This window comes from Sphaeramia orbicularis, chromosome 5 (assembly GCF_902148855.1).
Source record: "Sphaeramia orbicularis chromosome 5, fSphaOr1.1, whole genome shotgun sequence".
Classification (NCBI taxonomy): domain Eukaryota; kingdom Metazoa; phylum Chordata; class Actinopteri; order Kurtiformes; family Apogonidae; genus Sphaeramia; species Sphaeramia orbicularis.
In genome coordinates, this window is record NC_043961.1 from 9,785,170 (window position 1) to 9,798,568 (window position 13,399).

Here is a 13,399-nt window from a genome sequence, read left to right on the forward strand (position 1 = left end):
CTTCACACAGGACTATCTGTGTCTTGGAACCCTCCACTTAATCAAATGTTTGTTGAAACCAGAGGCAGGACCATGTGAATATGGGTGGACTTTGTACAAACCGGCTCCGCCCTCCACCCCGACATCCAGTACAATCAAATGGAGAGAGGGCTGAGTGCACATTTCAGATGACAGAAAAGCCCTGCACCTGTCATCTACACATTCTTTGGCCCTTTTGTTTAACACCTCTCGTTCCTGATGTGTCACGGGGGTCGGAGGTCAGTAAAAACCCAAAGCACAATTGGTCCGTGTGTATGCGTCTGTACTGCAGAAAACTTTTAACAACAGACAAATGGAACTGGAACTGCTGAGTGTGTTCCAGCGTAATGGACTTCTGAAAGGAGACCTGGCATTCATCTCCACAGTAATCCTCATAAAGTTAATTCTAGGGGTTAGAACACCGTATACTTATCTTGTTCTCCAACGTAGCCAGTGATGTGCTGCGTAAACTGATCCATAGGCTGCACTCTGCACGTCTTGTTTATGCTTCTACACTTGAGACTTTTGACAGGTTTATTTGACGTTATATTGACTTTAATGCTAATGCGACATACTCCAGGCAACTGTTTTCAGCTGCAAATCTGTGGATCTTCTGAACAGTCAGTGAGGATTTGAGATGTTTAAAATGTTGCTTAAACTTTGGCTTATGGTTCTTTCATAAACACTACTCACAGGTTTATACAAAATTTAAAGCAAAGTTTCATGAACTCCTTAAATTCTAGGGAATATCCACAGACAGGTGTGGAACTTTTTCTAACAACACAAGAAAAGGCATTGGATTGAATTCCCAAACACTGAGCTTATGAACAGTTGTTGCCTCACATTTTAAACCTAACCTAATCTAAACTGTGCAGGTGAGGGGGACTTTTTAAAGTATGATTTATGATCACCATCCTTTCACATCACAGAGAAACTCCTAAGGCTAACTGATGGTCCCAAATGGTTATAGTTTTCTGTGTGCATTTCAATATAACAAATGACCCAATAGCACTGTCACAGACATTTTATTTGTTTAAGTTGTCAGACATCAAAAATAAAGTATGAAAAAGTGATCTCATCTAGATTCTCTCTGCAGAAGATACTGTTAGCCTTGCTGAGCGGGTGACTGTCGATAAAGTCAGTCCTTGATAAATGTGCAGCCTTCAGACGTCAGTAACAGGAAGATAAACTGTGAAGGCAGATATGCTGAATAACAGTAAGTGATCAGTCTGAGAACTCAAAGACACATCCATCCGTTTTCTTTTGATGACATTCAGTATTTTTATGTGGTCTGCAAAGATTTGGAAACTTTCTGTCCTCAAACATGCCTTTTGAACCCCCCCTTTCTCCCCTTGTTCAGCAGCAGTTGTCAGTATCCATTCCTCACTTGTCGTCTGCTGACATTGGCAAACTGGTTCAGGGGTCGTCTTTCATGACGAGTCACGTCAGGCACGATAAAGTCGGCCTCATGTGAGCCAATCCAAAGGACAGGCTTGGCAAGGTGCCAAAGTTTGGAAGAGAGGTAAAGCACTTAAAATCCAAACAGCCGGGCAGCCAAATGCCTGGCACAGAGACCAGGACCAGGACGGGAGGACGTAGATGAACACAGAGGTCCAGTCCTGAGCTCACTGTGTCACCTGAACCACCTCCAAAAGGCAGGTTCGGATATAGACGCTAACAACCTGTTGATACTGAGGCTGACGGCACCCGAGCCAGTTTCACAACCACTTAGTTATAAGATAGACCAAAGCTTATGTCTGACCGACACACACACACAGTCCACATCCCTTTAATAATATAGGATACAGAAAAATTCAGTTACTAACTTAAAAAAAATATTCTGAATAAATAAATAAATGATGTCACTGAACTCTGACAAGTCTTCAGTCAAGCTCAGAATCATTACCTCTGAATAAATAAATGACAGTTTCCTCATTGTGTTAAGTTCCAGTGGTTATTACTCTTTTTAGGAACAATGTCTCATCTTATTTCTTGTTCCACAACATTATTAAACCACAAACAAACCACTAATTATGGCCTGCAGTGCCTTGTTTATGTCAGTTTATGTCAGTGGTTTGCACAACTTACCATAATCGTGAAAAAATGTGCATGTTACCTCACTTCTAAGTTAAAATTCTGAGTTTTTTTTATTATTATTATATTATATTAATATATGAGCAAACCTGAGACTAGTCTAACACTATAAACCAGTTTAAACCAACCTTCTAAAATTATTTCTTGATCTGGGAAGAAACTAAATAAATATTCAGAGAAGTCTTAAGGATTAAACTGGAATATGATGCCTTAAGAACGGAGAATAAACAACACCACTACATTTGATGCTGTTAAGGCCAACAATGGCTCGACACAAATTACTATGGAGTCATTGGAATCATTCTCCTGCAACAACTATAAACAGAAATCCCATCATCACCCAGTGAGGATGAGCCACCACTGTTGGACTGAACTCTTTCATCTTGTCTAGTATCGCCTGTGAGCGTGTGATTGGCAGGACTGAGTCACTGGATAGACTGTATACGCCTAAAACCGCCACAACCAGATGGTCCGGTTTGGTTTGTGTGGTATATGAAGGGCTTATACAAATGTGTGCCATAGTTGGACACGGGGTAAAAATGGTCTGGTTTAAAAAAAATGCTTCCATCTTTGAAGCTGTGAGCAAAGATGCAAAGAAACATGACTGCCTTGTTGTGAAACTCAGGAACGAATGAATTTTTTTTCCCTTTCAGTCACCAACGGCTGCTTGTTCGGCATGTGTCCTCTGCAGGAATGGGAGACATGGTTACCTAGCTGACAAGAATGTCATATGCATTACAAAGGCTGTGAAATGCAGCCGTTTCTAAAGCCTGTGATGGTACAGAACAATACCGACTATTGTCAGATCAACAGGCAGACTTCATTCAACGAGAACTCTCTGTATTGCCTCCACACAGGGGAGCTCAACCAATCAGAGACGTGGAGGGGAGGAGTTTGGGACATGTATGCGAGGTCTAGGGTGACCTCCTTCAACAGCTGCCTAATCCAGAACTAGAGACAGTTTCCCTTCTCTGTTGGCACTGGATTAGACCGGATCTCACAAGGTCGCTGAGCCACCTTCTGCACAGCTAGTCGTTCCCATGCTGCTTTCCAACTTGCAATTTTACATGGCCCGAGTGAATTCACTGCCTGGAGCCGCCAAAATGTTCAGTCCCAGTGAAACGAAGTGATTCTTCATGTGATGTGATAGAAAAGTGCCTACCTCGCCACCAAGCCCAGAGGAACATTTCTGTTGGCAGTCCTTAATGTTACCTCAGAGACCTCAGATATAAACTGCCAACAAACTAACCTCTGAAAAGAAGCGCTCTGCCATTTCTGTGTGGAGGATTTTGTCTTGTCTGCTCATCCTGCCTTCGTCCATAAATGCTGCAGCTTTCAACACAAACACTGGGAACTTCCGTCCCCCTTTGCTGCTCTGGTGAACAGTCACTATCTGTCTGAGATGAGTCCGGGACATGGTCAATAAATTGCCTTTTATAGGGGTAAGCCTGACCAAACAGAAGTCTCAGTCCTCTCTAAAATCCACCCCTTTCCTCACTTGAAGAGCAAATGGGGACATTTGAGGTCAGATAAGACAGTGGACAAGACTGAACATATGCAAAGAGACTGAGGACAGGATCAGGGTGTTTACTGCACACCCGGCCTTTCTGTCCAGTACACCAGCTGTCAAAGCACCAACAATGGGGTCACTTGTCCAAACAAGACAAATGAATGGATCTATTAAGGTGTAATTGTCCTTAAAAACCTCTAAACATTTGTTGCCCAAACGTTTTGTTGTCAGATTATTTTGGGGTCACTTCATAATTGAAGTCATTTTGAAAATAAACCCATCTGCGCTAAACTTTTTGCTGTCGTTCCTTGATCTGCTTTTCTGGGACCAGTAGCAGAATTTTGTGATTTCATTTGGAGTTGGACCACACCATCCCCCCGAATCCTTCCCTGCTGACATGACAAACGAGGCCAGAGTCTAATCCGGGAGCAGAGTTACAGGGTGAGTGGGGGGTCAATGGGCAGCCAAGGAGCCATACAGGAAAGACATGTCCGGATTGTCCTCCAGAGGAAGTGAAGGTGCATACGGCAGGGCCTGGAGGATTAGCCTAGTGAAGATGTTAACAGAGGGTCTGTGGGGGCCTGAGGGGAGGAGGGGGGTGGATTATTTAGGAGGCCGTCGCTGGGGATCAGCGGTGGAGGAACAGATTAATATTTTCCAGATAACAACAGATTTTAACGTGCAGCACAAGGAGACCCACAGAACTATCTTTGTAGGGCAGACATTAAACATGCCTTCCATGTTTCTGCCCAATAGACCTCATTCAGGATCTACACCGTCACAGCTCATTAAGGTAATACTCATTAATGTAACATACTTCAACTGTTTGGAGCTGATGACTTACTTATCCTCCAGATTAATGTGAACATGCTGGATGGCCAAACCCACATGTTATTATCTCCTGTAAAGCTGCTGAGTTCTGATCAGCACTCTCTGGATCAGACTCAAACAAGTGTAGGTTTGGAACTGAACCCCCTTTAACCCCAACAGAGAAAGTCTGTAAATGTCAGCAGCTGTACAGGTCTCACCTGAACTTCATTAGATAATGTGGAACACCACAGAGTATTAGAAAAGTCCAATGAAAGAACTGTAGGGAGCATTAAGAACACTGATCCACAGGGATATGATCAGGATTAGAAAACAGAAAACAGGAAACAAAGGAGAGGAAGGATGGAAAAGATGAAACAGAAGGTTGTTCAAACACACCCAAAAACACTTCAATGACACAACACAAACACTCACAAACCTTTGGAGAAAAAGTCAAACTTTAAAAATAATTTCCTCTGAACAACCATAAGAATTCTTATTCCTCTTACACAGGAGACGCAGGTTTGTTCATGTTGTTGACCTGCTGATGTGAGCTAGCATCACAAACTGAGCCTTCAGTCAAATGGAGTTCCTGCTGTTCACAAAAGTCCAAATAAACTGAACAAAAGGTTTAAGAAGCTGCAGACTCAGTAGGGAAGTCCATGTGTGTGTAGAAACCTACACATGTTCCTGAGGTGATTAACCAGCAGAAGCACCGGGACGATAGGAGACCCAGACCCAGGCTGGATAAAGGACATATGAGTGGACGGTTCTGTTCTCAGGGAATACAGATGTGACAGATGAATTCTAACCAAATCCAATAATTTCCCCACTTGAATATAACTTATAAAAATCCATCAAGTCTGAGTTTCAGAGTTCAGAAACCTTCCGTATGAAACCTGTGTCACATTAAGCAGAAGAAAAACTTGGATGCAGCCAGAGCTTCAGTCCAACCTACATTCAGCTGATAAAAATAGACTGAGCTCAAACCAACCATCTGTGTCCAACTACTGATGGAAGTGAAAGAAAGTTTAATGCACAGTCACAGCAGATGTAAAGATCAGAGCAGTAGGTGAAGTTAAAGCCCAGGTACCTCTGACCAGTTCAAATGGGACAAACAGATGGGGACATGTGTCTATGGTTTAGGTCAGAGGAACCACAGCAAAGAAAAGGGTTTGTTCATCCAATTTATGGAGTCATTTAGGAGGAAATAAAGGAAAACTGGTAAAGAAACACAAACAAGAGAAGAGACTAAAGCTGATAAATGTTTTATAACAGTAGGAGACCGTATTTAAGTGACACACTGTTCTCATAGTTATCTGTTAAAAGGACAATAAATGAGGATTATTGGTCTGAAACTTAACACATGTGACGAAAACTAGAGTTAAAGTGGGAAGAATTAGGCTCCGGAGAAGGTTTATTCGAGCTTTTTACATGGAATCACATGTTCAGACTCAGATCACATTTTCACAAACACAAGAGAACATTTAGGAAACAGACTAAACAGAACATTTAAGGAACAAACTAAACAGAACCTTTAGTGAACAGACTAAACAGTCCACCTCTCAATTCTAACTCCTCAGTGTTCTGGGTGCATGTAGCCGTGCTGCGTTCAGGGGCTGTCGGGATAAGATAGCCCAGATAGCTCCGAAACTTTAGCCCAGTTCAGTTTAAATTAAAGTTAAACTCAAATTGAACTTACCTTGTCCCGGCCATTTTCTTCACATTGTCGATAAGGAGTAAACAAAAGGGAATCGGAGTGAGTCTGCTGTTCGGATGGTATGTTTGGAGCGCGGTCCGACCAGTGAGTCTGGGACGGTCCTCCTCCGGTGGTGGATCCGCTGTGGAGTCTCCGCCTCTGCACGTGAGTCATAGGTTGGGATGGGGGTCACCCAGTCTGCGCCCCCCCCCCCCCCCCCACACACACACACACACCCCTACCCCCCCACCCTCATTCCCCGGTTGGAAAGACTGCAACTCACACCTTAACCTAAACATGTTGTGTTTGAATGATTCAGATGGTGATAAAGTTAAAGAACAAAGAAAGATTCAAATCAGACTGAGAAGAACCGGAGCGTCCATGAACTGTACACAACTTTATTTAAAATTAGAGCTGGATAAAAACAGTACACCAATGGGTTAAAATTAATACTAATATTCACTGTAAAAACTGTTAGAAATAAACTTTGAAATATTGCCGTTAGCTGTCCTTGTTGCTAAAGCTACAGAAGTTGCTGGGCAATGTGGTTGCTAAGCAACACGCGGGAATGAGAGCTTCCGGCTTCCTGTGCTATCTTTTTTTTTTTTTTTTTTTTTTTTTTTTCCCCTTCAGGGACTCTTCTCAGTAGTCAGAATCCTAAGACAGTGTTTCCATTCCTGGCTGTATTTGCAGGGTTTTTATCCTTGTATTTTAGTACAAGTACAGTTGGACTGAGGACAAGACGACAGAGACACCTGCTGGACAGAAACAACCATGTCATTAACAACACAAATAAAGAGTCTTCACATGTAAATGGCCAAACAACACTTTATTCACAAATACTATCAGCACTCAGGTCTATGGAAACATTAGCTAAAAATAAAAGAAGCTAACAAAGGTAGAAGCTAAAGTTCACATCAATAAGTATTAGGTTGTGTTGTTCCTCTGGCGTAAACTAGTTTCCATTAAATGTACACGGCGCATCTCTTCACAGTGAACCCTTTAAGTGCTTTTCCAATGGAAATAATGAAAGAAACAACATACAAATTGCGGGCAATGAAATTTCTCAAGCTACATTTCCCCCTATAAGATAATTTTGTCGACTCATATCATACAATGAGGTCTGCCTCTTCGGTATTATAAAAAATATTGTAAACATTTATATTAATTGCACAACATACATTCAAATACATACTGTACTGTACAGCAAGATTTACTTCTGTATTGTTATCCTGTAGCACCATGTAGAGCAAGCTGAACAAACTATTTGGACACTTCCACAGTGTGGGACTGAAATATAAAGAAGGAAAATGGCGTTCACTAATGGTGCATTCTGTCAGTGATCAAATGTTTTGGAGGTTTGGATCGTACCATAGTGAGACAGTGGTTAGTGTAGGCATGTTCCAGGTGTGGCTCACACTATGCACATGGGTAAAGGCAGGTGGACTTTAACCACCTCACCGCTCCTTCCACCGTTTGGAGGAAGTTGATGCTTTATAAAGAACATTCATCAGCGTTAAGATCAACTATAATACAAAAGATTATGGCGAAAAGTCTGTTACACTTGGTCATTATGAAGTCCATCCCACTTCTGTGTGCAAACACACATGTGCAGAGAAGGAAAAAGGTGGTGTTTACTGTCAGCAGCCACAGCACACACGCTAATGACAGAAATAATCAGCATGTGTCGCAAACACAGAATGAGGCCGAGCAGTGGCTCCCATGACTTAGTTTTGTAGCAGCAGAGTTGACGTGTAACTCATGTTTCCACCCAGTTCCATACAACATGAAAGAAAGTGAGTTCAAGCAGATATGAACTATCTACAACAGGACAGTGAAATGAAAGCATTGTGCACACCAGACTGTCCCACCTGAACCATAGTGTCTTATAGAGGTGCTGGTCCTGACAGCTGGATGGAACAGAAGATGCAGGTATGACATGTGTTCAGATGGAATATTGACAATTGGAGCTTCATCAGCTTCTTCTTCTCAGTCTTCAGATCTCCTCCATCTGGACGAGGGCGACAAACAGCAGCTCACTCAGAAACTAAACCCAGACTAGAGCGGAGCAGTGTCTCAGGTTCTGGTCCATCAAAGTGTGGTCGAGGTCCTTGGGTTCTCCTGCGCTCCTCCTTCTCCTTCCATAACCGGAGGAGGCCGTTGTGGTGGGTGCAGCAGCTTAACCCACCCACCCCTCCCAGATCTGCCCCCTGTGCAGGAAAACAACACTGTCAGCTAAATATACCATGAGGGGCATTTACTGGAAACCATGGCTCCAGTTGTGGCCTGTGCCAACCAAGACTGTTAGGAGAAGTAAGAAATGACAGAAACAGGACTGAAACACAACACAATGACACAATGTCACAGCTGCTTTAGTGGAGTGGACTGAGTGAGTGAATGAGTGAGAAAAGGGGACAGTGAAGCTTTGAAATGTAGGTTGATGACAGTTACTGTGAGTAGAGTAGTAGAGTACAGAACTACAGTAAAAGGGGGCGGGGCTGATCATGCTGCTTTGTCACCTGACCAAGCTAAAATAATCTGGATGGAGAAAGGAGTAAAGCTTGGCTGACTACGAACGAACAGATGGGTTATGACAAACTCACAGCGATTTGGACGAAGGCTTCTTCACTTTTGGCCTCTTTCGGCGATGAACGGGCCTGAGGCATGCACAGCACGGATACACGCGCAGGGCAAATGCATGTGCATGGAGACACACACACACACACAGGTATATACACGCAAAAAACACACACAAATATATGCATGCGCACGCGCACACACACATCCACCCACACACACACACACACGCACAGCAGAGACAAGCGATTAGGCTTCAGTACAGAAAGGGAAGAGCAGAAGCTGAAAAGCAGGCCTGCACTTCAGCTTCAGCTTCTGCTTCAGCTTCTGCATGCACATAAAGGCTCTGATCACAAGAGTAAGGAACGATGTTAGTTTGAACACAACACCTATGTCTTTTATTTCCTTGACTCTTCAGATGACTTGTAATGAACAGAACCATAAGTGAATCCACACTTGGGAGGCTGGAATGTCTCTGAGCTCTGAATACAACATGAATTCCAGCTGCAGTGTTTGTCAAAGTCATCAGCTCTAAGAGGATGAAGAAAATACCTGTATTCACTGAAGTAGCTCCTCTCTTTTCCGCCTGAAAGGAAGTGGAGGTAACATTAGTCTCCATCTGAACCTCCTGTGGACACTTTCATCCATCATCCTTTGCCTTCGAGGCCTTCTACTCACCTTTTTCCGGGTTGCATTGCTTATGTCCTTTGCAGCCCCTTAAATCCATAAGCTGTTGATGCATTGAATTCAGAGCGTTGCGGTCTAAAGTGCTGACAGCGTTTATCAGCTACACAAATAAAGACAAAGTATGATGAAGAGGTTTGAAAAAAGGGGATTAACTTTGGAGACACAAAAGGAAAATATGTCCCTCCTGTGGTTTTGAGTCATGTTGCAGGGTCATTTAATAGTTATTATTGATACATTTTTTATGTGTGTGTCCTTAAACGTAGGCCTGGATAAATGAAATACCTGGTACGGGTCAGTGTTCAGGTCAAAATACTCCAGGAAACCGGTGGCAAATTCACAGAACAGGAAGTTGTGTGTGTCATTGATGGTCCTGAGGCACCAGTATGTGTTGTTATTGGCACTGGTGCATGCACAGAACGGGCCCACTGAGGGAGGAAAGGGAGAGAGGGGTGGGGATGGAAAACAAGGAGCACAACAACAGTATTATAGCTCTGTTTTCATGATAACTGCAGTGGAAAACATTCAACAACAGTCCCACAGTGTTGTTCCCACAGACATGTGTGTCCTCACTTGTCCAGAAGGGGGCAGTCTGCCAATGGTGGTTGTCATGGGTGAAACAGGTGAGGCCTGGCATGCTGCAAGTGTCATTATTCTGGAGCCTCTTGAGAAATTTACGGAGTTTCTTTCTGCGCTTTTGCTCCTTCTGCAGCCACTGAGTCTTCTGTTTGGATGGCATTCTGATGTGAGGTGAACAGGAGTTAGACAGAGAGAAGAAAAGGACGCAGAGGTTTATATGAAGAAACAATGACGACGTTTACCTCAGTGAGTGCATACGAGTGTTGAGTCTGAAAGTGTCTTTATTCTTCAGCAGATAACTGTGGAGAAAAGAAACCAAGTCAAATATGGGACTAGATTATTATTATTATTATTATTATTATTATTATTATTACAATGTAAATAAACCCTGTTGAGGGGTGATGGTGTTGCACAGATGAATGCTAACCTTGGTGTGTTACACTGACATTCCTCTGGTCGCACCCTCTTCAGATGACCTTTAACCTCACGCAGGTTCTTGATTTTGGTCTGTAAGGTTTCGATCTACACACCGAAGAAATAATATGGAGATAGGAGGCTCAGAAATAAACCACCAGTCCTGCTGTGAACAGGCTTTAATGAAGACAATAACGATGACAAAGAGCAGTACCTCGTGTTCGATGTGCAGTTTGTGGTCTTTCCAGGCTTGAAGGGATTTGTAGAGGCCTCCATCACACTTAACGGTGTCGTTCATGAGGATAGAACACCTACAGACGACAAAAAAAAAAAAAAAAAAAGTGTTGACGTTGTGTTGTTGAAATCCCTATTGGACTGGATATGTAAGGGTGTCTGGCTCAACCCTGGGATTCAACATGTGCAGGAACGTGTTTGTAAATGTCCTGATAAAGTCTTAACACATGTATTTGGTCCAACACTCAGGCAGGAGATGATATTAATATTTGGTTCCACACTCAGATAGGAGATGACATTAATGTTAGAAACCATACACTAGAAAATGAACAGGTTTGATTTACTGTAGAAACATGATCCAAGTAACAATAGCACAATCATTCAGGTTTTTACTGGATTATACACTAATGAAAACAGAATTCAAAGTGTTCCATTCCCTCACTGTGACTAAATTCTTCATATTGTACCAACTGAATGTAAATGTTCTCTAGTTCTGTGAGGCTGTGAAGAACATAGAAGGAGTGTCATGTGGGTGTTTTTCACTTTGGAGATCTTACTAGATGCATGTGTTTGAAGATATGTGAGGCGTTCAGTGCTGATCAGTTAAAAAGACCTTCATATCTGTAGGCTTTTCACTTATTTCAACCATTTAACTTTCCACAGTGAAGATCTGAATGGTTGAAAATGTAAGTGTGTTTTTACAATGAATACTCCAGAGATGTTCAAGGCTTTGGAACTTCTCACATCTGAGTGCCTCTTATTTCTTCAAAACATGTAATGGAGTTCATACTTGTTGGATTGGATTCATGGTAAACCTCCAGTAGATGTTATAGTTCAGGTGGTTCATGTGTGATGTCTGCTGGTTCTTCTGATTCATAAACCATGAACCTACACATGAATCCACTTTAACAGGTACTGATTCAATGGTTGAATCTGAAATACACTTTTACTGAATCCAGCTGATTCAGTGGCATTTCCATTAAAGCAGTGATATTTGTCATTTATAAAGTGAATTCTTCCTTTCCCCACATTTCCCTGTGGTCTCCATAAACTGTAAATGCTCTGCTTGGGTCTGAATTCTTTATTTATTCGACTCCACATGTCCATCTTCAACCGTATTTCTGAGTAATCATTCAATCAATCAATCAAATTTTATTTATACAGCGCCAAATCATAATAAAAGTTATCTCATGACACTTCACATATAGAGCCAGTTGAAACCAGACTCTCTAATTCAGTGTTCTTCAATCTTGGGGTCGGACCCCACGTGGGGTCACCTGGAATTCAAATGGGGCCGCCTGAAATTACTAGTAATTGATAAAAAAATTAAAATAAAACCTTCCAAATATGAATCTGTGGTGAGTTGACAGAGCAAATCCCAATCCATTGCAGACAAACTGTGAGTCTGAAACTGAAGCACTGTGGTTCTGTTTATCTGTCAAATATTCATTGTGGTCGGTTTCAGATGCTGCAGCACTTTCATAATTCATAGTTTGAGTTACTGTTTGTTCAGTATTAATTGTCAGCCTTGTAAATCCAAGCTGGACTGACTGTACATATCCTTACCAAGGAAAATCAAATTCTCCCTTAGTGCAGTAATCTACACCTGGCTTTACTGCCTCCGTCCACAATAATATACATTATATAGACTAAATGTCCTCTAAAATTAACCTGTATTTGAAACAGGATAGAAAACTATTGCAGGATCAAAAATTAATTAATTTGAGCAAAAAAAAAGTCTCCATTTTGAATGTCTGGAGTCGACAGAAATTTGTGATGTTAAAATAGGGTCAGGAGTAAAAACAGGTTGGAACCACCGAAATAATACAACTCACTAATGACGCCAGAAAGGTGGTTTGGAGTGCTGGCCCTTTAAACGCACATGAGACACTTCAGGCCCCGCCCCCTCCAGGTTGTTGGCTGTGCTGCTCTGTCCCGTTCAACTAACAACTGAACATTTTTGGTAATGGGCTCTAAGTTTGGACATATTTTCAGTCTGGACTACAACCGCTGCTGCTGACAAACAGTTATGGAGAAATACTGGAGAAATGTTGGTCTGAAGTCTGGACCTTATATGTGCAAATGTGGAGACGGAAGTAGGTATAAACGGAACAAATTAAGAAGGAATTCAAACAGGTTCGAGAAATCCAAAATGAATATAAAGGTAGTTTTGCAGCAGCTGGAGGGTTCAAATTCAAACTGTATGAACTATTAGGGTCCAAATACACGAAGAAATGAACCAAAGACTAAGAAAAGGGGGTTTAAATAAATATGAGCCCTATAATGGAGGAAACAAGTGTGAACATGTTAACTGACATAAAGTGAAGTAAATGTATAAATCCACTGGTTTGATCATCAGACTTGTTGTACTAATGAATGCATTAAATCATCATTATTCTAATGTGTTGTCTCTGAATAACCTCCTGACACTAGTTTTTGTTTCGAATCGAAATGAAGCCATGGGCTCGTTTCCACACGTGCACATGTAACAAAGTTAATGTATGTAGTGTGAGATTCCACTGGCCATCTCTCTTGCTATTAATTACAATTTTATTTTATGGGCATTGAACGCCACACCCCTGCAGACTAGGGTTGTGCACCCCAGGGAGATAACAACAGTCTGGTGGTGCTGTCTACCTGGTAAGTACATTTATTGTCTGTCCAGTCATTATTTTACATTTTTTATTTTAATTTCATTATCTAAGTGGTTGTAATACGCCATTATATTTGTGTAACACATAGCTCCCTATTGGTTGAGCATATTCTTGAGTGAAAATGACGAT

The 13,399-nt window shown here is 41.9% G+C and overlaps 2 protein-coding genes across 6 annotated transcripts in view; both read right to left on the reverse strand.

Moving 5' to 3' along the window:
- The window catches only part of arhgap46a (Rho GTPase activating protein 46a), a 39,475-nt gene extending 33,197 nt beyond the window's left edge, over positions 1 to 6,278 (reverse strand). The window contains exon 1 of one of the 4 annotated variants that reach the window (XM_030133746.1): positions 6,132 to 6,278. In XM_030133746.1, coding sequence (XP_029989606.1) covers positions 6,132 to 6,145 — 14 coding nt within the window. In that variant the 5' untranslated portion in view covers positions 6,146 to 6,278. Of the gene's footprint in view, positions 1 to 2,769; positions 3,305 to 6,131 lie in introns of those variants that run through there. The other 3 variants (XM_030133747.1, XM_030133744.1, XM_030133745.1) reach the window with 3 other exon arrangements.
- A 660-nt stretch (positions 6,279 to 6,938) lies between these two features.
- Positions 6,939 to 13,399, reverse strand: part of sulf2a (sulfatase 2a) — a 56,160-nt gene continuing 49,699 nt past the window's right edge. The window contains exons 14-22 of one of the 2 annotated variants that reach the window (XM_030133755.1): positions 10,597 to 10,693; positions 10,396 to 10,490; positions 10,211 to 10,267; positions 9,963 to 10,129; positions 9,675 to 9,817; positions 9,384 to 9,492; positions 9,258 to 9,291; positions 8,732 to 8,785; positions 6,939 to 8,338 (exon numbers count right to left, since the gene is read on the reverse strand). In XM_030133755.1, the coding sequence (XP_029989615.1) occupies positions 8,308 to 8,338; positions 8,732 to 8,785; positions 9,258 to 9,291; positions 9,384 to 9,492; positions 9,675 to 9,817; positions 9,963 to 10,129; positions 10,211 to 10,267; positions 10,396 to 10,490; positions 10,597 to 10,693 (787 nt within the window). In that variant the 3' untranslated portion in view covers positions 6,939 to 8,307. The other variant, XM_030133754.1, reaches the window with a different exon arrangement.